Below are 27219 nucleotides of genomic sequence, written 5' to 3'. Positions count from 1 at the left end.
TAAATTTATTGAACATGTATTAATCTGCCTGACCTGCTGTGGATGTCGATTAAATGGAGCTTATCTGCCCCTGGGCAAGTTTCGGATCACGTATTTTCACAGCCGATAAGTCTCCAGAACGCCAATTTGGCGGCAGTTTTTTTTTTATTCACCAATCAAAACTCAATGTTGTGTATGTAATAGAAAGAAAAAGTAATTTAGGCGTGAAAGTATGTCTTGCGATTAAGGAAATTGTTTTCAGAACAGACTTGCTCAATCCTGTTTCTTTTTCTTCTTTTTTTCTTTTTTTATATGAAAGAAAAGTGGATATTAAGTTGACTTGATGCAAAATAATTTGAATTTCCCTAAGCACTAACATCACTGCCTGTTAAAATCACCTTAAGGTTGTTTTACAACTGATATTTATTAGAACGTGAAAGGTCAGCTGTCTGATACCAAAAGTTTCGATTACATTCTTTTAGTTTTCAAAGGTATTGTTTGGTTTTGCGTACACCCGCGTGCAGTTTGAAAATTGTAAAACTGCTAATGTAATGTCGTGTGTGTGTGTGTGTGTGTGTGTGTGTGTGTGTGTGTGTGACTGGTTGTGTGTGTGTGTGTGTGTGTGTGTGTGTGTGTGTGTGTGCGCGCGCGCGCTCGCTAATCTATTTAAATATGACAACGCTTGGTAGCATCCTCTGATTAAACTTTATTACATTGGTAATAATATAGATTTCAAATGAAATATAATAGCATATATTTAAAATACAATAACATAAATTAAGCATTAACAAAATGTTACTGAACTGTTACAATTTAATAAACGTTATCGCAGACTCCATATGGAGATCTAAATAATAAATTAAGCCTTGTCAGTGCGGTAAATGTTTGATTTATGATCTCCTTGTGTTGTCTGAGTTTAATACCGTGTGACAGTGCAGCAACATTGTGTAAATGTTTAATTCATTATCTCCCTCTGGAGTCTGCAATAAAGTGTAATAACTTAGATTTTAAATAAATACAGTAAATACATACAGATTTTAAATAGATACAGTCAATATTATACATATAACAATTTCGTTGAATTTGTATATCACAAGCATTGCTATTCTCCCTTGTGCGTGTGTGTGTGATAGCAGTGTTTGTTGCTAATATCGAATTAATGGTGAGGTCGCTCAGCGGTTACTTATAAATGACCCAAGACAATATTGCCTGAAGACTATACGTTTAATTTGTCTCGTAATTACTTAATTCAACTGGGGCCGGGTCTAGCTCAGTTGGTAGAGCTCTCGCCTCATGTCGTAGAATCGAATTCCCTCGACAGACCCATTCCCAAGGGCCGTAGCTAGCTTTAAAATGATCTGACAATTTACTGGTTATTGCTACTGGCGTTTTAAGTATGTAACCTCCCTGAAATGGTTGCAAAATGGTATTTCAGAGCGTCTTGATTTCCAGTGTGGCATGCCAGGACTCCCTAGTGTCTTGCGCATTCCATACTCGTTCGTTCCAAAAATTCATCTGCACCACCCCCACCCCCCGACACACACACACACACCTCCTAGCTACGGCCGTTTTCTGATAGTTTGTATTTCAATCCCAACTAGTATATCAAAGGCCGTAGTGGTATGTGCTATCCTGTCTGTGGGATGGTGCATATAAAAGATCTCTTGCTACTAATGAAACAAATGTAGCGGGTTTCCTTTCTAAGACTGTATGTCAGAATGACCATATGTTTGACATCCAATAGCCGATGATGAATAAATCAATGTGCTCTAGTTGTGTTTTTTAACAAAGCAAAATAAGGCGGTGCAGTGGCATATAAAGGGAAGATAACTAAATGATTTCGTGGGCAACCTATGTTGACTTTTGTTTTGCCTGTCTGTTACCAAGAAATTATTTTCTAAAACTAGCAACCATATAGTCAGGGGCTGGATTTAGCTCAGTCGGTTGAGTGCTCGCTTGATGTGTTTGCGTAGCAGGATCGAACCACCTCGGTGGATTCATGGAAAAGTGTGGCGGGTTTCCTCTGTTGACTACGTGTCAGAATTACCAAATGTTTAACATCCAATAGCCGATGATTAACTAATCATCGTGCTCTAGTGGTGTCGTTAAACAAAACAAACTAGCACCCATATGGTCATTTCAACATTGTCCTATTTGCACATAATATATTCCAACATAAAAATTGCATTGGAATGCATGCAAACGTGAATGGTGGTATCCTAAGAGTCAAACACGGCTTGGACTCCACGTGTCAAACCAGATTAGTGCAGAGCAGCAGCATAGACGTACGTGGTCCGATGTTTCTTGCGGGCGGAAGGGGAGGGGGCTGATTTTTCCCGGAATTAAACGAAAATGCTCGAATCTAAATAACGTTTATTCATATTTGCATTATTACCAAACAGCTATATACGGTTCCAAATGAAACACTGCGTATTTTACATTGATTATTATTAATATTGTGGGTAAAATGATGGAAATACGTGGCAAAAAGGTTTTATAATGCTCATTTTGCCAAAATGCCTCCATCGTTTTAGCCCGAATGCGAATGTTTGCTCCATATCTGTGAGGTGTGTGGGGGGGGGGGGGCAATTGACCCCCCTGATCCCCTGTCTTATAGGGCCTACGCTTGTGAGCAGCTGACTGAACCTGCAGATCATGAAACCCCCAGTCTTCACACAGGATGTTTTTTTTTACATGTATACTAAAACACAACACATCACGGCCATTGATACGACCGTGTTGCAATTCCATTGAGCTGCATTAAATTAGATGTGAAGTGAATGAACACAGTGCGACATCTCAAGATTCTCCTGTCAAATAAAGTCGTCGATAGTGCTGCAATCAAGTCGACCACTGCCGTAAACCAGTGTGTGACTTTGTCAACGAGAGGGAAGTGGCTAGTCGAGATATGAGGATAATTGGATGTTAAATGAGATCATAATTAAAGTCCGGCTCGGCGGTCTTCGGTCCAGATTACCGCGGGAATCAGCGGTAAAGCTGACAATTATCAAGAATTGGAAGACATTTTTTTTCTTCTTTAACGTTTTTTCCTCCGAAAAGAGACGTGAGTTCCGGGTCGTTTAGGCATGCATTTCCGGCTTCTATTATGTTGTAAAATTGCTTTTTTGTTTTTCTTCTTTTTTTTTTTTACAAATGGCCCAATCTTTAACAAACATTATTTATAATGCGGGTCAAGCTATCCTGTGTTTAGCTTTTGCTGTGGATTAAAGAAAATGAAAGCTTTTTTTGTTTGTTTGCTTGCTTGCTTTCCACCATGTTACTAATTACTTTTTGGGGTGGGGCTACTTTAACCGCCGTCGACGCCGCTTCTGCTTCTGTTACTACAGCTGCCACTACAACGATTATATACTCTTAAAAAAGTAGGGGGACCTGAAATATTAATTTTAATATAAACTATTTGACCGAACATACGTTTTGACCACAGATATCCTAGTCAAGAACGTTCAGGTCTGTTTACCAACACACCGGAACACATTCCATAGTTTGCACATGCTTCACGCAGTTGCCCCGTACACGTGCGTGGTGTGTCATTCTCGAGTTTGACAATTTCCAGGAAGGTCCATTAATCACTGTGGAACATTATTTCTGTCAATCTCTTTCATTCTGTTGATCATACAGTTGTTATTGTTTTGTTTTTAGTTATTTTTATTGTTGAATTGGCGATTTACTGATTTAAAACACGTCAACTTTCAAATTTCACTTCTGACCCCAATCGTCCTTCAAGATCTTTTGTGGTCATAAAACCTACTGTAATACTGAACTACCGGTTGTAATGTTTGCCCAATTAATTCACTAGTATCTTATAACCATTCCCCACAGCTAATATACCTTACAATTTTGGCAATTGTAAATTCTTATTAGAGTTTCCCGACTTTTTTTTTGAAGAGTATATATCTACTAGTGATACTGGGTTGTATTTAGCGGGGTGCTTTATTTAGTTTTGTAATGTCATTTTTCACCCTAGAGAACACCATGTATTACTGTGGCCTGATTCCTTTTGTACTGCCACCAGACTTATTTCAGTATAGCAACAGCAGCAGCACTATGATGAAAAGATGTGTTGTTGTAGTAGTAGTAGTAGTAGTAGTAGTAGTAGTAGTAGTAGTAGTAGTAGTAGTAGTAATAGTAGTGGTAGTGGTAATAGTAGTAGTAGTAATAGTAGTATAGTAACGGTAGCAGTAATGGTAATACTAGTGGTAATAGTATTAGTGGTAATATTAGTATTTGTGGTAATAGTAGTAGTGGTGGTAATAGTAGTAGTGGTGGTAATATTAGTAATTGTGGTAATAGTAGTAGTGGTGGTAATATTAGAATAATAATAGTAGTAGTAATAGTAGTAGTAATAATAGCAGTGGTAATAGTAGTAGTAGTAGTGGTGGTAGTAATAGTAGAGGTCGTGGTAGTAGTAGTGGTGGTAGTAGTTGTTGTTTTAGTAGTAGTAGTTGTTGTTGTAGTAGTATTGATAGTGGTAGTAGTAGTACTAGTAGTAGCAGTGGTGGTAGTAGTAATAGTAGTGGTGGTAGTAGTAGTAGTGGTAGTAATAGTTGTAGTTGTGGGGTAGTAGTGGTAGTAGTAGTGTAGTGGTGGTGATGGTGGTGGTGGTATTGAAGATGCTGTTGTTTCTGCTACCACTATTGTTATGTATTATTATAAGAGCTGATTTCTGGTGGTCGTCGTGGCGGTGGTAATGGAGAGATGTTGCTAGTGCGCGGTATCCTTCACAATAATAACCGATTTTCTCAAACTAATTACCTGCTGGAGTTTTCAAAGACATGAATGTTCTATTCAGTTACAAGCACTAACTAACCTAGAACTCATGCACTTAACGGAATTATGTTTTCTTGGCTAAAATACCAGTTATTGGATTTCTTTAAACATCTTTTAACAAGTCAACCTAATTAATTAATGATATACTGTTATCAGCAAACAATGCCTGTAGACATAGTTGTGATTCACTTACCAGTGAAGCGTGAAGCGTTAAATATTTGAAGTCCTTTTGGAATCTGTTACGCAAACATAGGCGCCCTTGTAAAAAGAAAGCTTCTGGTCAAACAGGAAGATTTTAAAATAGTAATTATATCGCAATAAGCAGTGTTGCAGGGGTGAAGCCAGGAAATATTTTGCGGGAAAAGGGCACATAGACTAACTCGTCAAATGGAGAAAAAAAAAAAAAAAAGTGGAAAACGGGACGAATATTTTTTAGAGAAGGACAGGTCCCCAGGCCCGCCCTCCCCACCCCTCGGATCTGCTTCCGTGTTGTGGGCCAAATTATTTTATTAAAGATTCCATAAAATCTGTAATACATCGGTACCCAGTTGCGGATGGTCCGAGTTGGATTTGACTCGGATCGACGATGATCGACTGTTCTCAGTAAAATGTTCTTTGATCTGCGTCGAGCTGGGTCAGTCTGCGACGAGCTGGGTCAGTCTGCGACGGTCGCCAACATGATTCAGATTCTATGAAAACCAGGATTTTAATTATTTCTTCAACTAAGTAAATAATTTATCTGTATGACATAAAGATAGAGAGAGAGACAGAGAGAGAAGGATAGAAAGAATAGAGGCAGAGAGAGGTGGAAATGACAGAGCTATACAGAAAGCACACACACAAGAACACATTCAAACACACAAATACACACACACATACACACACACACACACACACACACACACACACACACACACACACACATAAAGTTATTTTTCTAACCATACGTTTCACATTTGACGTGTAGACCAGTCTAAGGGTTTCATTATATTTGCAGTATCAGTTCGATGTGGGGCAAGGACACTAACTTGTCTGTCCTCAACAACCAATCATTAATCCCACTTCTGGACAAGCAGTCGTCAGTTAGTTTATATTAGAACAGAACTTCCTTTCCTTTTCTCAGTTGACCTTGTGTATAGATTCTATTTGGATCAAACTGATTCCAATATATACTATAACAGCAGCTAAAAAAAAGAGTGTCATATTCAAATTGTGGCTCTGTACAAGATGGAGCCCAGGGGGCCATCTTTACAGCTGCTGATCCATGCATCAATCACAGGTCTGCAACGCGGAGGTGTATTAATTAGCTAGTACAGATACGTTTATTGTACTTACTGCATGTACCTGTGTGCGCTAATTATCCAACTTGTGTTCTTTCAGAATGGAATCGCTGGACCGTTTTGGTATTCTGCTGGCATCATGGCAAACATCTTCGTATTTCCGGTTCTTTCCGTACACTTCAAGACGAGAGCTCCCGGAGCCAAGACCTACTTACAGGTGACGCCCTTTAATAGAAACTAGTAATTCAGTGTGGTGGTGCGATTAAATATACTTACAGGTGACACCGTTCTTTAATAGCTACTAGTAACTCAGTGTGTTGGTGCGGTTAGACCTACTTACAGGCGACGCCCTTCTTTAATAGCTACTAGTAATTCAGTGTAGTGGTGCGGTTAGACCTACTTACAGGTGACGCCCTTCTTTAATAGCCACTAGTAATTCAGTGTAGATGGTGCGGTTAGACCTACTTACAGGTGACGCCTTTCTTTAATAGCTACTAGTAATTCAGTGTAGTGGTGCGGTTAGACCTACTTACAGGTGACGCCCTTCTTTAATAGCTACTAGTAATTCAGTGTAGTGGTGCGGTTAGACCTACTTACAGGTGACGCCCTTCTTTAATAGCTACTAGTAATTCAGTGTAGTGGTGCGGTTAGACCTACTTACAGACGACGCCCTTCTTTAATAGCTACTAGTAATTCAGTGTAGTGGTGCGGTTAGACCTACTTACAGGTGACGCCCTTCTTTAATAGCTACTAGTAATTCAGTGTAGTGGTGCGGTTAGACCTACTTACAGGTGACGCCCTTCTTTAATAGCCATTAGTAATTCAGTGTAGTGGTGCGGTTAGACCTACTTACAGGTGATGACCTTCTTTAATAGCTACTAGTAATTCAGTGTAGTGGTGCGGTTAGCCCTACTTACAGGTGACGCCCTTCTTTAATAGCTACTAGTAATTCAGTGTAGTGGTGCGGTTAGACCTACTTACAGGTGACGCCCTTCTTTAATAGCCACTAGTAACTCAGTGTAGTGGTGCGGTTAGCCCTACTTACAGGTGACGACCTTCTTTAATAGCCATTAGTAATTCAGTGTAGTGGTGCGGTTAGACCTACTTACAGGTGACGCCCTTCTTTAATAGCTACTAGTAATTCAGTGTAGTGGTGCGGTTAGACCTACTTACAGGTGACGCCCTTCTTTAATAGCCATTAGTAATTCAGTGTAGTGGTGCGGTTAGACCTACTTACAGGTGATGACCTTCTTTAATAGCTACTAGTAATTCAGTGTAGTGGTGCGGTTAGCCCTACTTACAGGTGACGCCCTTCTTTAATAGCTACTAGTAACTCAGTGTAGTGGTGCGGTTAGCCCTACTTACAGGTGACGCCCTTCTTTAATAGCTACTAGTAACTCAGTGTAGTGGTGCGGTTAGCCCTACTTACAGGTGATGACCTTCTTTAATAGCCATTAGTAATTCAGTGTAGTGGTGCGGTTAGACCTACTTACAGGTGACACCCTTCTTTAATAGCTACTAGTAATTCAGTGTAGTGGTGCGGCTAGCGAGTCGTTTTAGCGATGCCCTGCTTTAATAGCCACTAGAAATTCAGTGTAGTGGTGCGGCTAGCGAGTCGTTTTAGCGACACCTTGTACTCTTTGGTAAAAGCGTGAAATTTGACAGATTATGGGTCATGCTAATTATTTTGTGTAATGAACCCAATGAAAGTTGCCAAAAGGGTAGGGTCAGTGTAGCGGTGCTTCAGAGCAAATGTTCATTCAGCTATGATAAATTAATGTTTGAAATAAATGGGTCATGATTGATCATACTTTCTTTCTTTTAACTTTATTAATGTGCCTAAATCCAAAAGAGGTTCAGGCGCGTTAACTGATATCTGCGCCGCTAATGCTTGGTGGTTATTGGGCGAGAAGTTGGCAAAGTGGCATTACAGCACTCCACTGACCTCTCCATTGACCATTTTATTGACCACGTCAATGACCACTCCACTTACTATTTCACTGACCACTTCATTTACTATTTCATTGACCACTCCACTTACTACTTCACTGACCTCTCCATTGACCACTTTATTTATCACTTCAATTATCACTCAACTTACTATTTCACTGACCACTCCACTTACTACTTCACTGACCTCTCCATTGACCAGTTTATTTATCACTTCAATTATCACTCCACTTACTATTTCACTGACCACTCCACTTACTACTTCACTGACCACTCCACTTACTACTTCACTGACCACTCCACTGACCACTTCACTGACCACTCCACTTACTACTTCACTGACCACTCCACTTACTATTTCACTGACCACTACACTTACTACTTCACTGACCACTCCACTTACTACTTCACTGACCACTCCACTTACTACTTCACTGACCACTCCACTGACCACTTCACTGACCACTTCACTGACCACTTCACTGACCACTCCACTTACTACTTCACTGACCACTCCACTTACTACCTCACTGACCACTCCACTTACTACCTCACTGACCACTTCACTTACTACTTCACTGACCACTCCACTTACTACTTCACTGACCACTCCACTTACTACCTCACTGACCACTCCACTTACTACCTCACTGACCACTTCACTTACTACTTCACTGACCACTCCACTGACCACTCCACTTACTACCTCACTGACCACTTCACTTACTACCTCACTGACCACTTCACTTACTACCTCACTGACCACTTCACTTACTACCTCACTGACCACTTCACTTACTACTTCACTGACCACTCCACTTACTACTTCACTGACCACTCCACTTACTACCTCACTGACCACTCCACTTACTACCTCACTGACCACTCCGCTTACTACTTCACTGACCACTCCACTTACTACTTCACTGACCACTCCACTTACTACCTCACTGACCACTCCACTTACTACTTCACTGACCACTCCACTTACTACTTCACTGACCACTCCACTGACCACTCCACTTACTACCTCACTGACCACTCCACTTACTACCTCACTGACCACTCCACTTACTACCTCACTGACCACTCCACTTACTACTTCACTGACCACTCCACTTACTACTTCACTGACCACTTCACTGACCACTCCACTTACTACTTCACTGACCACTCCACTTACTACTTCACTGACCACTCCACTTACTACCTCACTGACCACTCCACTTACTACCTCACTGACCACTTCACTTACTACTTCACTGACCACTTCACTTACTACTTCACTGACCACTCCACTTACTACCTCACTGACCACTTCACTTACTACTTCACTGACCACTCCACTTACTACTTCACTGACCACTCCACTTACTACTTCACTGACCACTCTACTTACTACTTCACTGACCACTCCACTTACTACCTCACTGACCACTCCACTTACTACCTCACTGACCACTTCACTTACTACTTCACTGACCACTTCACTTACTACTTCACTGACCACTCCACTTACTACCTCACTGACCACTTCACTTACTACTTCACTGACCACTCCACTTACTACTTCACTGACCACTCCACTTACTACTTCACTGACCACTCTACTTACTACTTCACTGACCACTCCACTTACTACTTCACTGACCACTCCACTTACTACTTCACTGACCACTCCACTTACTACCTTACTGACCACTCCACTTACTACCTCACTGACCACTTCACTTACTACCTCACTGATCAGTCCACTTACTACTTCACTGACCACTTCACTTACTACTTCACTGACCACTCCACTTACTACCTCACTGATCAGTCCACTTACTACTTCACTGACCACTCCACTTACTACCTTACTGACCACTCCACTTACTACCTCACTGACCACTTCACTTACTACCTCACTGATCAGTCCACTTACTACTTCACTGACCACTTCACTTACTACTTCACTGACCACTCCACTTACTACCTTACTGACCACTCCACTTACTACCTCACTGACCACTTCACTTACTACCTCACTGATCAGTCCACTTACTACTTCACTGACCACTCCACTTACTACTTCACTGACCACTCCACTTACTACTTCACTGACCACTCCACTTACTACCTTACTGACCACTCCACTTACTACCTCACTGACCACTTCACTTACTACCTCAATGATCAGTCCACTTACTACTTCACTGACCACTTCACTTACTACCTCACTGACCACTCCACTTACTACTTCATTGACCACTCCACTTACTACTTCACTGACCACTCCACTTACTACTTCACTGACCACTCCACTTACTATTTCACTGGCCACTCCACTGACCACTTCACTGACCACTCCACTTACTACTTCACTGACTACTTCACTGACCACTCCACTTACTACCTTACTGACCACTCCACTTACTACCTCACTGACCACTTCACTTACTACCTCACTGATCAGTCCACTTACTACTTCACTGACCACTTCACTTACTACTTCACTGACCACTCCACTTACTACCTTACTGACCACTCCACTTACTACCTCACTGACCACTTCACTTACTACCTCACTGATCAGTCCACTTACTACTTCACTGACCACTCCACTTACTACTTCACTGACCACTCCACTTACTACTTCACTGACCACTCCACTTACTACCTTACTGACCACTCCACTTACTACCTCACTGACCACTTCACTTACTACCTCACTGATCAGTCCACTTACTACTTCACTGACCACTTCACTTACTACCTCACTGACCACTCCACTTACTACTTCATTGACCACTCCACTTACTACTTCACTGACCACTCCACTTACTACTTCACTGACCACTCCACTTACTATTTCACTGGCCACTCCACTGACCACTTCACTGACCACTCCACTTACTACTTCACTGACTACTTCACGGACTACTCCACTTACTATTTCACTGACCACTACACTTACTTCACTGACCACTCCTTTAAGGAGTATTGTTATCTATTAAGTATGTTAAAGGTTATAAATACAAGAAGTTCTATTACCTGTTAGGTATGTTAAAGGTTAAGTGATATAAGATACGAGAAGTACTGTTACCTGCTTGATATATTAAGTTTAAGTGGTATAAGATGTAAATAAGGTGAACTTTTGTAATTTTGGTGTTGAAAGGATCGAACAAAATAGCTCCAGATAACGATGGGTCGAGATAAACATAGTATTTGATGAAAATTATGCCATGAAACTATTTCTGGACTTCGAGATATCCTAGGCTAACAAGATAATAGAGGTCGAGATGTTTCATGGTTTATGCATTTACAAACGACCTAGTCTCAGTTCCACTGCTAAATTTATATGAATACTATATGCTACATTGTAGATCCTTAAATATAGCATTTAATGTTTTGCATTTACCATAGTTTGACACCCAATCGCCAATTATTCTATCTATCTATCGACCTTAAATATACGCACTAAATATTTCCCAAAGTTCTTTATTGATTTCAGTACGATAGTTAGAACCTGGATAATTTTTTTAAAACTCTTCGACGTAAATCATAATATATTTGGTTCTGCATCGGTTCTTAAATCCTTGCTGACTTCGACATAAGACATGTGATTTAATTAACGTTTTGTCACTCTCATTTCACATATGTCAGCACTTTAAGGCATTCATTATGTTTTCCCCGAGTGGAACCGTTTCCGGAACAAAGACAGCGAAATCGACTCCAATTTGATGTAAAAGTCGGGTTAATTTGAGTTAGCTGCAGGTTGTGAAACGCAGTGACGTGCTCAAATTTCAGATACCAGGTCATCATTACATACTCTTACGTCAAGAAATTTGAAATAATTCTTTAGGCTATAAATAATTGTGTCATAGTATCCCAAGTATGTTACTGATATCATGTATATGAGTTCATATCTCGGAAACTTATTTCATTTTATATACTTGAATTTCCTGTGATGCATTTTGCATGGAACTATATACAAAATAATGCTAAAACTTATATTAAAAAAACAAACATATCATTAAGTTTTAAATCTATACCAACTCTCATAAAAAATTTTTTACAACAACAAATAATACTAATTGCCTTGTAAATAAAGACGTTTCCTAACAAATTAAAATAATTATATAGATTAAATTTCATTTTTAATAGAGGGGTGAAGACAAAATGATAGAACAGCCAAGGTATGCAACTTTATCTGCACTGACAGCGAAGTAATCGATAATGCAGCACGCAGTGACTAAAGGGAGAACCGCGCGTGCTTTTACTCGGCTGTTCCATCCAGTTGTCTTCATACCTGTAGTAAAAAAAGAAGATTTAACCTATGCAATTTGATGATAATTTATAAAGAAACTTTTTGTTTACAATGATTTAAAAAAAATTGTTTAATGTTATTTGAGTTGATATGAGTTTAAAACTTAATAACGTGTTTTTATATATGAATTGTAATTCATTTATTGCACAGTTACGTGCGAATTCCTCGGTTTCTGTTTTGACACAAATGGACTAAAGATAGCCGAACAGCAAATATTTGAGTGGGTCAAAGTTCGAAATACACCAAACTTTTCATCCCACAGTTAAGGCTACCAGTCCTGCCATTGGTAATTAATGTGAGAGTGTTTGTTGTGATAAAATGCTGTTTCACCTGGCCACTAAATTCCTGCCATTTAATATGAACTAGTACCAATGTACCAACTACTATTGTGATTGAAACAAGGGTCCTACTAAAAAAAGCATGACAGATTGTGCGGAACTAGGTTAGTCATAGAGGCTTCCTTTTATGTGTGAAACGAGCAGCTCACACCTCCCCCCCCCCCCCCCCCCACCATTTCTTCTGATCTACTTTAATGATGAGAGGTGGTAGTATTAAATAATTTATATCCATGGTGTGTATGTCAATTGAAACGGTATGTGTAGCAGTTTTAGCCACATATGTTACTATTGTCGTCTATGATATTTGATTTGGTAGTATACACCCTATAGTGAGAGAAGAATCTGGCGTGGTGGCCTCACACTCTCCTACTGAGCCGTCAAAGCTCACTATGTGGGGGCCTGAACCGTCTCGCGGATTGACCAAATTAAACTTGTAAGCACCTGCGTTGTTCTTTGATTTCATGCCGTTGCTAAGAAGTTTCCAATTCAAAGTGCGACCACTGGTTGTGATTAGACGAGGGCTGCGCTGTCTGGATGATCATTGTGTGAGACTACAAAGGAAGGACGTGTCCAGTCTGCAAAACACTGACCACTGACAAGTCCACTTGTGTTATGCCAGTAATTATAAAGTGATCGTGCTGGGTACAAAACAAAATGTCTGGCGTGCTGGCTGGATTGTCATCATGGCTAGATGGGATGGTGTGTGGATTGGAGAGTATATACATGGATGGATGGATGGATGGATGGATGGATGGATGGATGGATTGGTGGGTGGTTGGGTGGGTGGGTGGATGTATGGATGGATGAATGAATGCATGCATGAATGAATGAATGAATGAATGAGTGAATGAGTGAATGAATGAATGAATGAATGGATGGATGGATGGATGGATGGATGGATGGATCGATCGATCGATCGATGGACTGATGCATATAAGGATGGATGGATTGATAGATGGATAGGTTGTTTAGTGAGTTCTGAATGTGCACGTCAAACTCTTTGACCTGACTTGACTTGATTTGGATCTATATGGCTGGGTAGGTGCGTAGATGGATGGATGGATGGATGACTCGTTGGACTGATCAGTAGGTGGAACACACACACATACACACACAAACATACATACAACTTTACAACAGCTTTATATGAATTATATGCACAAAATTTAATACCCGATCACACACGTACGTTCTACCATTGCACAGAATTGCGATTTGCGTACCATCCTGCTCATGGAAAGATGCATATATAATACGTCTTGCGACTAAAACGAATAACCTATGAGACAATGCCCAGTATTTGATATCATCGAACCACTGTTGGCAAAAACACTGGACTTTGGAATTGTCAAATAAACAAACTTGTCTAAAGTTTAAATTACCTTTAATTACATTAACTTTTGTCAATTTGCAGATCATGTATGCGAGATTCGGTAAAACTGCACACAAAGTGTTCTGCTGTTTCGCTCTGCTGACCAACCTCGTCATCACAGTGGGAGTTCTCTTGGCGGGCCGGGCCACCATCCAGTCTCTGACGAAACACGCATCCGACGAATTCTCTGTCCTCATAATGGCGACCCTCTTTGGCTCCTACTCTCTGATTGGTGGACTGGGCACTACTTTCTACGTGTCGTACTTCAACGCCGTCCTCGTGTTTGTTTTGTTGATAGTGTTTGTGGTGAAGATCCTGCATAACACGGATTCTGAATTCGAGAATATTGGAAACACGGAGAAAATGTACAGTGCCATCGTGTGTCTGCACGGACCGGAAGACAGCGAACAGAACAGTTACTTGACCTTCAGGTCATTTCCGGCTTTCCTTTACGGCGTCATCGAGGTGTTTGTGTCGTCTGCGGTGACCTACTGCGACCAGGCGTCGTGGCAGAGTCGTATAGCGGCCAAGCCCGTGCAGGGCGTGTGGGGGTTCATCCTAGCAGGGTTTGTGTGGTTCTCCATTCCTTCTACGATGGCCACGACGACAGGAATGGCGTACCTAGCCATTAGCGCCACCAATGGTAGTCATATTCTTACCAGAGGAGAGATTGATGAAGGTAAAGCAGTTTTAGATAACTGTCAGGTTTATTAGTACCCTACCGATCCAACCGGAGGGAACTATAGGTTTTGTATCCGTCCTTCTGTCCGTCTATCTGTATTTGTGTCCATCTGTCCCACATATAGGTTTCCAGATTTTGTTTTTCGCAATGTCTCAAGATGAGCTGAATGTTGGGGTTTTTGGGTTGTTTTGGGTTGTTTTTTGTTGTTGTTTGGGTTTTTTGGCGGGGGTAGCTTTATTATGTACTGTTACAGATCAAGTTTGAATTTCATCGTGATTTACAGGGGTTTTTTTTTCCAGAGTTATGGTCCTTGAACTTCGGAGATACAAAAATTTGTTTTTCGAACTTTTTTTTGTGTGCAAAGCCTCAGTATATTGAGCTGTTATTTTGTGTATAGCTTTATCATATACTGTTACAGATCAAGTTTGATTTTCAGGGCAGTGTCTCCATTTTTCACACAATTATGGTGCTTTATTTTAGGAGATGCAAAACTGTTGGACTAGTTAAGGGACATGTATTGCTGTAGCAGTACTTTAAGAATTCTTGTTTTCTTCATAATTTGGACACATCAGTAATTGTCTTTGTTAGACATACCATTAAATCTGCCTTTCTCATCCTTCGTTACTCTTCTGAAGTGGGTTTTTGTGGTTTTGTTTGAACGGTAGGTGGAACACACACACACACACACACACACACACACACACACACACACACACACACACACACACACACACACACACACACACACACACATACAACTTTACACACATCTTTATATGAATTATACGCACAAAATTTAATACACGATCACACACGTACGTTCAACCATTGCATAGAAATGCGATTTGTGTGCCGTCCTGCTCATGGAAAGATGCATATATAATACGTCTTGCGACTAAAAAGAATAACCTATGAGACAATACCATGTATTTGATATCGAACCGCTGTTGACAAAAACACTGGACTTTGGAATTGTCAAATAAACAAATTTGTTTGTTTGTTTATTCATTTATTTATTTATTTATTTACAATGTATTTATTTATTGCACGTTTTGACTGACAGGTTTGGTGACGCCTCTTATCGCTGAGAAGATTCTTGGGTCAGCGGGAGGTATCTTGGTTCTCACCATGGGGGCAATGGCACTCATGTCAACGGGGTCAGGCGAGGTCATGGCCATATCATCCATCATCGTATACGACATATATCAGACATATATACAACCATTCAGGTAAAATTAGTTCATGTTTATGTTTTGTCATTTCGTAGCTAGAAACACTTTGCTAACCTTTTCATGCTAAGCGCTCCGCTGAATAAGAACCAGCGCCTACCCCACAAAATGAACAGTAGTGGGTAGTGCTTTATTTATCCACACCAAACACCAAAAGTGAAAATATGTGACGTTCAATTCCCCAGACATAATGATTTTTTCCCCACCGTTTACGTTTGATGTACACAATAATTATAATGAATCAGATTAATTGACTTTAAGTTCAGTCGACGTGTCATCAAACTGGCATTCAATAATTTAGGATTTTTGTGCTAAATACGTTTCTTCAATGTAGGTAAAGACGAAATGTCTGCAGGTAAATAAATTCGATTTATCTACGAACTTTGTGGTCACGAAAATTACATTTAAAAAAAAAAGAAACCAGAACTATAACGTTGGTTCCTCTCTAAGACTACATGTTAAAATTACCAAATGTTGACATCCAGTCATGATTAATAAATCAATGTGCTCTAGTGGTATTGTTAAAGAAAACAAACTTTTAACGTTTTTATGAATGTTGGACTAATTCCAAATTGACCATGCTGCTAGTTCTGATTGTGTGCAGTAGAACACTGTCTGCAGCAAATAGAAACTATATAACACTGTCTGCAGCAAATAGAAACTATATAACACTGTCTGCAGCAAATAGAAACTATATAACACTGTCTGCAGCAAATAGAAACTATATAACACGTTAGCATGGTTAAACTACAATAGAGCAGAAACCAGTCGAGATGTTACGGAACTACCAAACTTATGTGCTCAACGTAGATCCGGTAAGAAAGTATTAGTTAATGGTATCCAGGATACAACAAATACACATCAAAATTGTTTTATATACTGCATATATAAAACTGATGCGCGGTTGGTGTTGGATCGATCCCCGTCGGTGCATAACTGCTGGTATATCAAAGGCCGTGGTATGTACTACCCTGTCTGTGGGATGGTGCATATAAAAGATCCCTTGCTGCTGATCAAAAAGAGTAGCGTATGCAGAGGCGACAGCGGTCTTTTCTCTCAATATCTGTGTGGTCCTGAACCATATGTCTGACGCCATATAACCGTAAATAAAATGTGCTGAGTGCGTTGTTAAATAAAACATTTCTTTCTCTCTCTTTTTTGCATATATAACACATTTTGTAATGACTATTTTCAGGAGGAATCTTGAGAGCATTCACTGTTTGCTGTGCGGTCGCACCAAGAAAAGCTTGAAGAAAAGCCAGGGCGAGGAGAACACCGCAGAAGAATACTGCTCGTGCATAGACGTGACCAAGTGTGAAGACTGTTCCCGCGACATGAAACCGCAGAAGGACGTGAACTTCTCGGATAAGAAACATTACAAGTGTACGACTCACGGTCGCTACCGAGAATACCGGGACCTGCTGTTCGAGTTCAAGAACTGGTGCATCGTGTGGGTGACCATCGCCATCATTCCTCTTGGGCTGGCCACCTTCGAGTCCGGCATCGATCTCAACTGGATGTTTTATTCGGGAGCCATCGTGACGATTCCGTGTTTTCCGCCAGTCTTGCTGTCCATCATGTGGGTCAAGGCGACTGGAATCGGGCTTATCATAGGTAAGTATTGAAACACGACTATTCCATACTGGTTTATTGCTGCAGTTTTTTCCGGAAAGTACAATGCATTGGATCACCTGTAACGACCTCTAACATGTGTTTTTAACCTTGGCCCGTGCTTCTAAATGTTTAAGATATAGCCTGAAATCTCTTATGATGTCACACACAAACAGTTTGTGTGGCGTTGCCATGTAGTTGAAAGTCGCAGACTCTGTAAGAGTCTTGAAGTTAAATTCTTCAAGCATTATAAGCCTAGGGCTTGATCCTCTCAATGTTTCTAGAGGTGGTGGACGTGACTGGAAAGTCACAATAGAACCACAAATAGTCTGGAACGAGTCTTGTTCTCGTCTCACAGAAATATCTTCAATGTCCTGCCTGCTTTACACAATATTTTGTCCATATTCATGTTTTTTAAAAGTACAGTATAAAAGATCAATCGTAAAATTAATATATTCGTAATCTTAGTTTATGATGGGTATGGATGGAAATGCATACTGTGGAATGCATACACAGTGATTATGCAATGGTCATGCTGTCTGGTTTAAGGCTGGCATATACTGAATTTATATCCTCGGACCTAAAGTCAGTGCATCATTCAGGTCAACGGTTCTTAAGTTGCATATTTAAGGTCGTGGTGTTTGCCATCCTGTCTGGCAAAATGTTTATAAAATATCCTTATTGATAATCCACTAACTTCTGTTCCGAAAAAAAGCTCAGAATATGTTCAGAGTTTCTTTAGGACAGGGTGTAAGTATAAAACTGACTTATCGTCATAAATGTATCAGGGCCGTAGCTAGCAGGGGGGCAAAGAAAGAAATCCGGAAAGCATTATAGAAACTTAAAGAAAATTCTCTTCTTAACTGTTTAAGGAGTTTTAGACTATTAACTACTCAGTTGCGCCCCCCCCCCCCCAACAAAAAATCATAGCTACGGCCCTGTGTATATAATGTATACTCAAATACTGTTGCAATCGTTATTTCAGGAAGTCTATCGGGTCTGGTTTGCGGCATATCTGCGACGTTACTGACGGCGTCGTTTTACGAAGGCGGCCTGAGCAAGTTTCTCCTGAACACCGCCCAGGACTATGCCCTCCTTGCAGGTACGAGCACCAGCTTCGGCATCAGTCTCACTGTGTGCGTCATCGCGTCATATCTGACCCACAATATCAAGACCCAAGAAGACGAGAACGTCGAATGGCTAAAAATGTACGACATAGACAACCCCATCAGCCCGTGGGAGCTGAATTTCAGGGATGATTTCAAAGGAGTGGAGTATGACGTGCGGCCGTCGGTTGAACAGATGAATACTGCCTTTCGGAAAGCCAAGTTGTGTGCCTATATTGGCGGCGCCTGCAGCATAGCGCTCTTCACCCTGATTATTCCCAGCATCATGGCCAGCTTTTCTGTAATGGATCAGACTCAGTTCTCCATGTGGCTGACGTTCACCCAGGCCTGGGCTGTTATCATGGCCATCATTGTAATCGTTGCACCTCCGGCAGAGGAGATTTCCAGAATCGTAAAGCAGCTAAATAAAAACAAAGGGTTGCAGTTACACGTGCTGAAGATGTCGAATCAGGAGTCACACGAACTGGTTGTTAAGGACAACGAACATATAGTCAATAATGAACCCACACATGTCTGATTTTACATGAATATAAACTGAATACAAACTTGATGTAATACGTTTGTATCCTGTTTTTCATACGAACGTTAGCAGAAGACTTTAAAACAATATTTATTACCAAAAATGAACTGGTATTGGATTTGTCAATAGGCGGCGTTTATTATTAGTATGTTAAGACTCTCCAAAATAAAATAATACAAATGCAGATTACGCAGATAAAATGTATGTGGATTTGATCAAATGTCTGTAAAATAGTAAGACAAGGAACTGAGACGAGTACACGATAGTTAGATGCATTATCATGTAATGTTAAATATGAACGAGATATGGTCGCACTTATTGTTATATGATATTGCTATGGAATACCCCTGTGAGACCCAGGCATATGACCCAATGGCTCTGTTGATGTTGGTGTAAGAAATGTCCAGAGTTAGCTCGTTCATCCTTGAAACTGTGTTGCAGATTGGCAACTGTGGGTCTCATAGAGACAAAAACGATCGAGTGCATATATTGTGGATAATGTAAATACCTTATATCAAGTAAATAGGTGGATCTTAGAATTGTCTCCGGGGAATTTGTGAGCGTCAGTAAAATAGATCCATAATATTTATGAGCAACCGAAAGACCCTTCTGGAAAACGTATACACTGTGAATCGACAAGTGCACGCGTTCTTGCACAACATTGTGGATTGTAGAGTAGGCTAATAAAGGCAGATTATTTCGTACGGGGTTGATGTTTACGGTAAAATACTGACAATAGCATACTAGTACCTCAGTATCTCCTAGTAATATTTGTGTATATAAACACACAACTACGTCATTGTTTCATGTAGTAGGCTAAGTAGTTGGTAACACACAATTCAACGGTTTTAGAATGAAAGTAAGCAGTGTTTCAGGGTGAGGGGTAAAAACTAATGCTCTCCCTCTTGCCACTTGAGAGTAGAAATCGCTGGAGACGAGAACAGTTTAAATGAAAAAAGATTTTGTTTAACAACACCACTAGAGCACATTGATTCATTAATCATCGGCTATGGTAATTTTGACAGTCATAGAGAGAAAACCCGCTACATATTTCCATTAGTAGCAAAGGATCTTTTATATGCACCATCCCACAGACATGATAGCACATACCACGGTCTTTGATATACCAGTCGTGGTGCACTGGCTGGAACGAGAAATATCCCAATGGGCCCACCGACGGGGATCGATCCTAGACCGACTGCGCTTCGAGCGAGCGTTTTACCACTGGGCTACGTCCCGCCCTCAGTTTATATGAAGCTAGTCTACTGGTCCAGGAGATCTGTTCCAATCGGATTAGTATACAATACATATGTTTAATACGGAGGTACGACTTGGGATATTATACCCATTTTCTTGTTTTGATTTGCGCAGATATCACCTGGCACAGGTGTGTGTGCATAGGTGGGTTTCGGGGGGGGGGGGTCGGTACGCCCTCCCCCACCCCACTGCTCCAAGTGAATTGTTTTTTTTAATATATTTTCCGTGGGAGCATGGCCCAAAACACACTAGAAACGTCGCTCGCCAGTCTAGACCACCCCACCCCCCACCCCACCCCTTCCCTGCACAATTTCATGCACACGCGCCTGGCTTCTGCATTTAACAGAAAGATGACCGGATATGCTCACGGTCAGGGGTCAGTATCAAACCATCAGAACACAATAATGTAGGCTATTCTTCAACTAAACAAACAATTGCAGTCGTAAACTGAAACGACAAAAACGTTTCAAATTCCTTAATGAGGGAACTGTTTTCTTGTTTTCATTTGCATAAATTGGTCCTGGACACTGTTTTGTGTAGAGATTTAGCGTAGGATATCTTAACGGTTGTATTACTTTTATTTTCAAACCGTTGAATTTTGCAAAGTGCCAGTCTGTTGTACTGTAGTAATCCGGTTCCATGGCGTGGATAGGATTTGTATCTGTGTACGTCAATACCATCGTCATTACTTCATCACATCAAAATAATAAACTTCTTTTACATTTTGGATGGTTTACCATGAAACTGAATTTATAATGGTTTGTAAAATAGCGTTGTATTTCAGGTGTCTTAGGTTTAGTGTGAATAGTAAATTATTGTTACTGTTAATACATTTGTACGTGTACATGTATATACAAACTTAGATTGCTATAGAATACCGTAAAACTGACCGTTTGGGGCGGTTAAGTATCTGTAGTACTGTATATCAGTGTACAATAAATGTTACGTGTGTGTGGTGACTTGTGTTGATTGGTGATATCATCTACTTAACAAAACTAATGAAGGGACAGTAGACTTTGTTGTGTTTTATATTATAGCAAGTTTTGATCACAGGTTTTGAACACTGTTTCAGTAAAATGTGACACGTGACCCTAGGCGTACGGGCTCCCATATTTGTAGAGGGCCAGGCTGGTTTTTTCCCGAATTAAACGAAAATGCCCGAATCAGGATAACAACATTTATTCATATTTGCATTGCTACCAAACAGCTATATAGGGATGCAAACAAATCACTAAGCATTTTTACATGGATTACAATAATTTTGAGGGTAGAATGATGAAAATACATGATAAAAAGGTCTCAGGTTAGCACATTTTGCCAGAATAACTATAATTTTTGCAATAGTTTGAGGTCTTGCTCGAGTCCCCCCCCCCCCCCACACACACACACACACTCCCCTGTCTCGTACGCTTATGCCCGTGACACGAATCAAAATCCATGCACACTTTGGGGTTTTTATGCATTTATGGAAACTATTGAAATGTACTTTCGACTTGGATTCAAACTGATGCTTGTCATTGTGTTCGCTCTAAATTGTTTAAATCAATAGATTTAATAGGACATTCCTGAGTTTGCTGCATTGTAAGATAAAATATTTCTTCGATTAAACTTACATATTAAATATATTTTCTTGTTTAGAATATCAGTGTCGTACCACTTTTTGGGCCAGGAACGTTCTCTCTCTCGCTCTCTCTCTCTCTCTCTCTCTCTCTCTCTCTCTCTCTCTCTCTCTCTCTCTCTCTCTCTCTCTCTCTCTCTCTCATTCACTATGTCTCCCTCTCTGTATATCTATTTCTCCAATCTCTCTCTCTCTCTCTCTCTCTCTCTCTCTCTCTCTCTCTCTCTCTCTCTCTCTCTCTCTCTCTCTCTCTCTCTCTCTCTCGCTATGGCGCCGCATTGTATAGATCTCATCATATGCATTGCTTTCATGGCCGTACCAACTTTTAATTGTTCCCGACGCTCCTGTTTACTGTTCGGGAACATGCTCCAATGAAAATTCAAATTAAAAAATGCGTTTTCAGGCCAAGTTGTATATTGTGGATGATGAATTTAAAAAAAAAAAAAAAAAATTCATTTTCTTACACACCCGTTGGTAAGAACATAATTTATTATTTGGTTACACATACTAATAGCACATACACGAGTGATGACAATGTAAAGACATTCGACTGACTGCTCCTACAGGGCCGTACCCTGACCAAAATCCATGGGGGGGCACTAAATTTTATAAATAATTTTTAACATACTATAAAGATTAAACATTTCTATGCTATTACTGGAGATATATAAAAAAAAAAAAAAAAGGACAAGATTCTCAGGGGGGCAGCTGCCCCCCCCCCACCCCCCCGGAGGGTACGGCCCTGTCCTAAGTGATGACAGGGCTTGTTCCACTAAGCTATCTTAGCGCTGAGATCACCTTAAGTGCATGAGGTAGTTATGCACTTAAGGTGAACATAGCGCTAAGATCGCTTCGTGGAACGGCCCCCAAGTCACTATTGTCCAAAGAAAAAAAGCACGGTCGAAATCGATTACTCTGTGACGTATCAGTGAATCTTCCAGATTACATTGTGACGCATAAGGTAACTACAAGCGATAGTACCGTAAATAAGTTTTAGTTGGAAAAGATGTTTAAATTGATTTTTGAAGATGTGTAAGAAATAGAATACTATGTTCGTGTTCGTTTCGCTCGTTAGATACGTTTTAAAACAACTCTCTATAAAATAAGTAGTTTCTAACGGCCACTCATGTAGTATTCTCTATAAAAAGTTTAAAATAATTGTTTCCATTCAAAACCCCTAAGTTAAAAGTGTATTATTATAATCGACGTTTCGTCAGTAAAAACAAAACCCACACCATCTTCTGAATAAGAAATAAAATAAAATTGTTGGCAAGTAGGCCAGTAAGGCATAAAATAGAAAAACATGGAAATTAAAAACAATACTGGGAGGAAGTAAAATCTAACCGATAAGGTAACTGACGCTGGGGTATAAACTGTATTAGGTATTAAAACCGGTTGTGTCGTAGTTAAGCCATTGGACTTAAGACTGGTATGTACTGGGTTCGCAGCTCTGTACCGGCTCCCACCCAGAGATAGTTTTTAACGACTCAGTGGGTAGGTGTAAGACCACTACACACTCTTCTCTCTCACTAACCATTAACCGCTAACAACTAATCCACTGTCCTGGACAGACAGCCCAGATAGCTACAGTATGTGCCCAGGACAGCGTGTTTGAACCTTAATTGAATATACGGTCGAAAATAAGCTAAAAGAAAGAAAGAAACCAGTAGGGCACTTCAAACAGGCGGCGGAGATCACGAATCCACGTGACACCCGTGTCTTTCCCGCCAATACGCGTAGATCCTCGACTTATATTGAGGAGCGGGTGTGACTTAGTACATGTGTAGTAAATCGCGTGTGTCGGATTCAATCCTCTTCGGTGGGTGGACCTCATGTGGGCTTCCACTAGTGCATTAAAGGCATATTGTCACAGACCACTGACCTATTAAATGGCCTAACAAAGTATTATGTGAAACATATGTATTTGATTTGTCCCTAAATGTACTTTATTCAACAATCTACGTCACCATCATACTCCACTTATTAATGATATTTTGTAAAAAAAAACAAATTGAATTATGGCAATGGTCCATAATTTAAAAATTAATATTGCCAAGAGGATTGACATGGATTTCATTCCATCATGGTTTAGTTAAGGTGATTCAATAGCCAGATTTGCTTTCCAAACATTGATATAATTTTATCCGCTTTTGGAGAAATAAGTATATCAAATACACTAGTTTTTACTAGTACTTAACAAGGGAATCATTTTCATTTCAGTTCATACGAGTATATCAAATACACTAGTTGTACTACTAGTATTTAAGTAGGGAATCATTTTCATTTCAGTTCATACGAGTATATCAAATACACTAGTTGTACTACTAGTATTTAACAAGGGAATCATTTTCATTTCAGTTCATACGAGTATATCAAATACACTAGTTGTACTACTAGTATTTAACAAGGGAATCATTTTCATTTTAGTTCATACGAGTATATCAAATACACTAGTTGTACTACTAGTATTTAACAAGGGAATCATTTTCATTTCAGTTCATACGAGTATATCAAATACACTAGTTGTACTACTAGTATATATCAAATACACTAGTTGTACTACTAGTATTTAACAAGGGAATCATTTTCATTTCAGTTCATACGAGTATATCAAATACACTAGTTGTACTACTAGTATTTAACTAGGGAATCATTTTCATTTCAGTTCATACGATTATATCAAATACATTAGTTGTACTACTAGTATTTAACTAGGGAATCATTTTCATTTCAGTTCATACGAGTATATCAAATACACTAGTTGTACTACTAGTATTTAACTAGGGAATCATTTTCATTTCAGTTCATACGATTATATCAAATACACTTGTGGTACTACTAGTATTTAACAAGGGAATCATTTTCATTTCAGTTCATACGAGTATATCAAATACATTAGTTGTACTACTGGTATTTAACTAGGGAATCATTTTCATTTCACTTCAACTTATTTTCTTGCTTATATCCAATTAAGGTTCAAGCACGCTATACTGGGAACACACCTCAGCTATCTGGGCTGTCTGTCCGGGACAGTGAGTTAGTTGTTAGTGGTTAGTGAGAGAGAAGAGTGGCCTTACACCTACCCACTGAGTCATTAAAACTCGCTCTGATTGGGAGCCGGTACAGGGCTGCGAACCCTGTACCTACCAGCCTTATGTCCGATTGCTTAACCACGACACCACTGAGACCGGTTTTAATACCTTATACATTTTATATCCCAGCGTCAGTCACTTTTATTGTTACCCTATCCGTCTGATTTTACTCCCTTCCAGTATTGTTAATAATTTCCAAGTTTTTCCAAGGCAGGTACTTGGGAATCAATCTCAAAATAAAGAAATTGAGGTGCAAGGGAAATAAGTGTAATTTCAAGTAATTTCATGATAAAGTGGAGTTACTTCCCTTCTAATTAACTAATTTTATTTCTTTTCCTTTTATTATTTGTCATTATCCTCTAACCATATACTACGATTTTATGTATGGTGAAATTTCATGGGCTTTTCTTTAACATGTTGAAGTTTTTGTTTTTGTATGTTCGTCTTAGCAGAATGTCCTTTGAAATTCTTGAGCTTTAATGTCATTGTATTTACTTTGAGGGGACTTTACTTGTCAACAAAATTTAACAAAAACGTTTTCTAGTGCCCCAGCCCAAGTCCTCTTGGCTCACATGTTTATGTGTTATACACATGTTAAAGGGTGACACGAAACACATATCCTTGTATTTCACATTCAAACAGCGCAACACTTTAAGGATGATAATGTGGATTTAGAATCACTATTAAAATAAAAATGAGATGAGCCAGTTTCACAAAATTTTGTAAGTTTTGGCATCCATTTAACGCAGAAAATTACATCGTGACGGAAGATGGAGCATTGTAAGAATGAAAGAAAATGAAATATATTATGTATAAATCAAACTTGAAAGTGGAGGCAACTTTAACTGTTCATCAATGTGGACGCTACATTGGGCGAGGTATAGAATGTTTACATATACTAGTATACTATAGTTGATTTTGCTTCTCTTTTTGTTTTCTTCTCATTTGTTTTCTCTTCTTTCTTCTTCTTTTTTTTCATTCATAACTAGCTTGGAATAAAATGGGTTTGCTCAATATATTAATTATATCTCGCAAACATAACTATATATGAAATCGAAATTTTGTCTTAATATTAAATAAATAAATATTAATGCAAAAGCCGTTCGATCATCAGTTTTAATACAAAATATTACCTTTGAACAGTATGAAATAATAATACGTATATCAAAACACATTGGTCTACAAATTAACTCACATCCACGTGAAGTTGAAACTGCGACTTAATTAAATACATAAATTCTAACGCTAAAATATGAAATCGATACAATGGCTTTAATATAAAATAAAACTTCAATCACACATTGAATCTTTAATGTCTTACCATCTTCTACTAACTATACAAAAAGGGTTACGAAAAAGCAAGCACACTTATGAATATAAATGTTTGCCAGATTTAATTGTCCATTTCTGAGTTTTATCAAATGTTCTAATACGCTGTACATACAATTGTACTACAAGTACATGTTCTATAAATATATACAGTTAGAATAAAGGGTAACATTTGAACCTGACTAAAAATGGGCGTAGTATAATTTTTTCTGCTTAAAAAACAACCGCCTGCTATAATTTAGACACTCGTGTGCCGCCATTTATACATTTAAATGTATAGTTCTCCGTCATTGAACAAAAGTATCACCTCATTTTTAATGTTCTACCTTTATACCACTTGCAGTTATGACCATTTAGTAATAAAAATATAACAAGTAACTTCAAACCAATGTGGGGGTTTTAAAATACTACAGAGGTCAACCTATTTGTAATTATTTTTTAAAAACTGGAAAAGCATTTCAGTATTTTTTTTTTTTTAGGAAGAAGTATTTTTTAAACCGAACTGCTATACAAAGTAACGACATGACAAATAATGAGGTGGCGCCTGCTATTCTGTCTACGGGAAGTACATGTTATAACAAACGCCTTGCCTCTGCTGAAAGAAATTCTTTTCGGTTCGTCAGCTAGTGTTGCAGTCACCACTTGTTAAGGTTACACACCACCATTAATTATTCCATGCATTTAAATACAATTTCTATGTCAGAATATATTCTGTGAAAAATACAACACTGTCGA

At 39.4% G+C, this 27219-nt stretch overlaps 1 protein-coding gene across 1 annotated transcript in view; it reads left to right on the top strand.

The window, feature by feature from the left end:
- The window catches only part of LOC121373991 (urea-proton symporter DUR3-like), an 81432-nt gene extending 61175 nt beyond the window's left edge, over positions 1–20257 (top strand). The window contains exons 3-7 of the mRNA XM_041500847.1: positions 6148–6264; positions 14062–14698; positions 15765–15930; positions 17126–17544; positions 18527–20257. Coding sequence (XP_041356781.1) covers positions 6148–6264; positions 14062–14698; positions 15765–15930; positions 17126–17544; positions 18527–19185 — 1998 coding nt within the window. The 3' untranslated portion in view covers positions 19186–20257. The remainder of the gene's footprint in view (positions 1–6147; positions 6265–14061; positions 14699–15764; positions 15931–17125; positions 17545–18526) is intronic.
- The last annotated feature ends 6962 nt before the right edge of the window (positions 20258–27219 follow it).

The sequence above is a fragment of the Gigantopelta aegis genome, chromosome 6 (genome assembly GCF_016097555.1).
Source record: "Gigantopelta aegis isolate Gae_Host chromosome 6, Gae_host_genome, whole genome shotgun sequence".
NCBI classification, from domain to species: domain Eukaryota; kingdom Metazoa; phylum Mollusca; class Gastropoda; order Neomphalida; family Peltospiridae; genus Gigantopelta; species Gigantopelta aegis.
The sequence above is the reverse complement of the archived record's forward strand: the minus strand, read 5'-3'. Positions and strand labels throughout refer to the sequence as shown.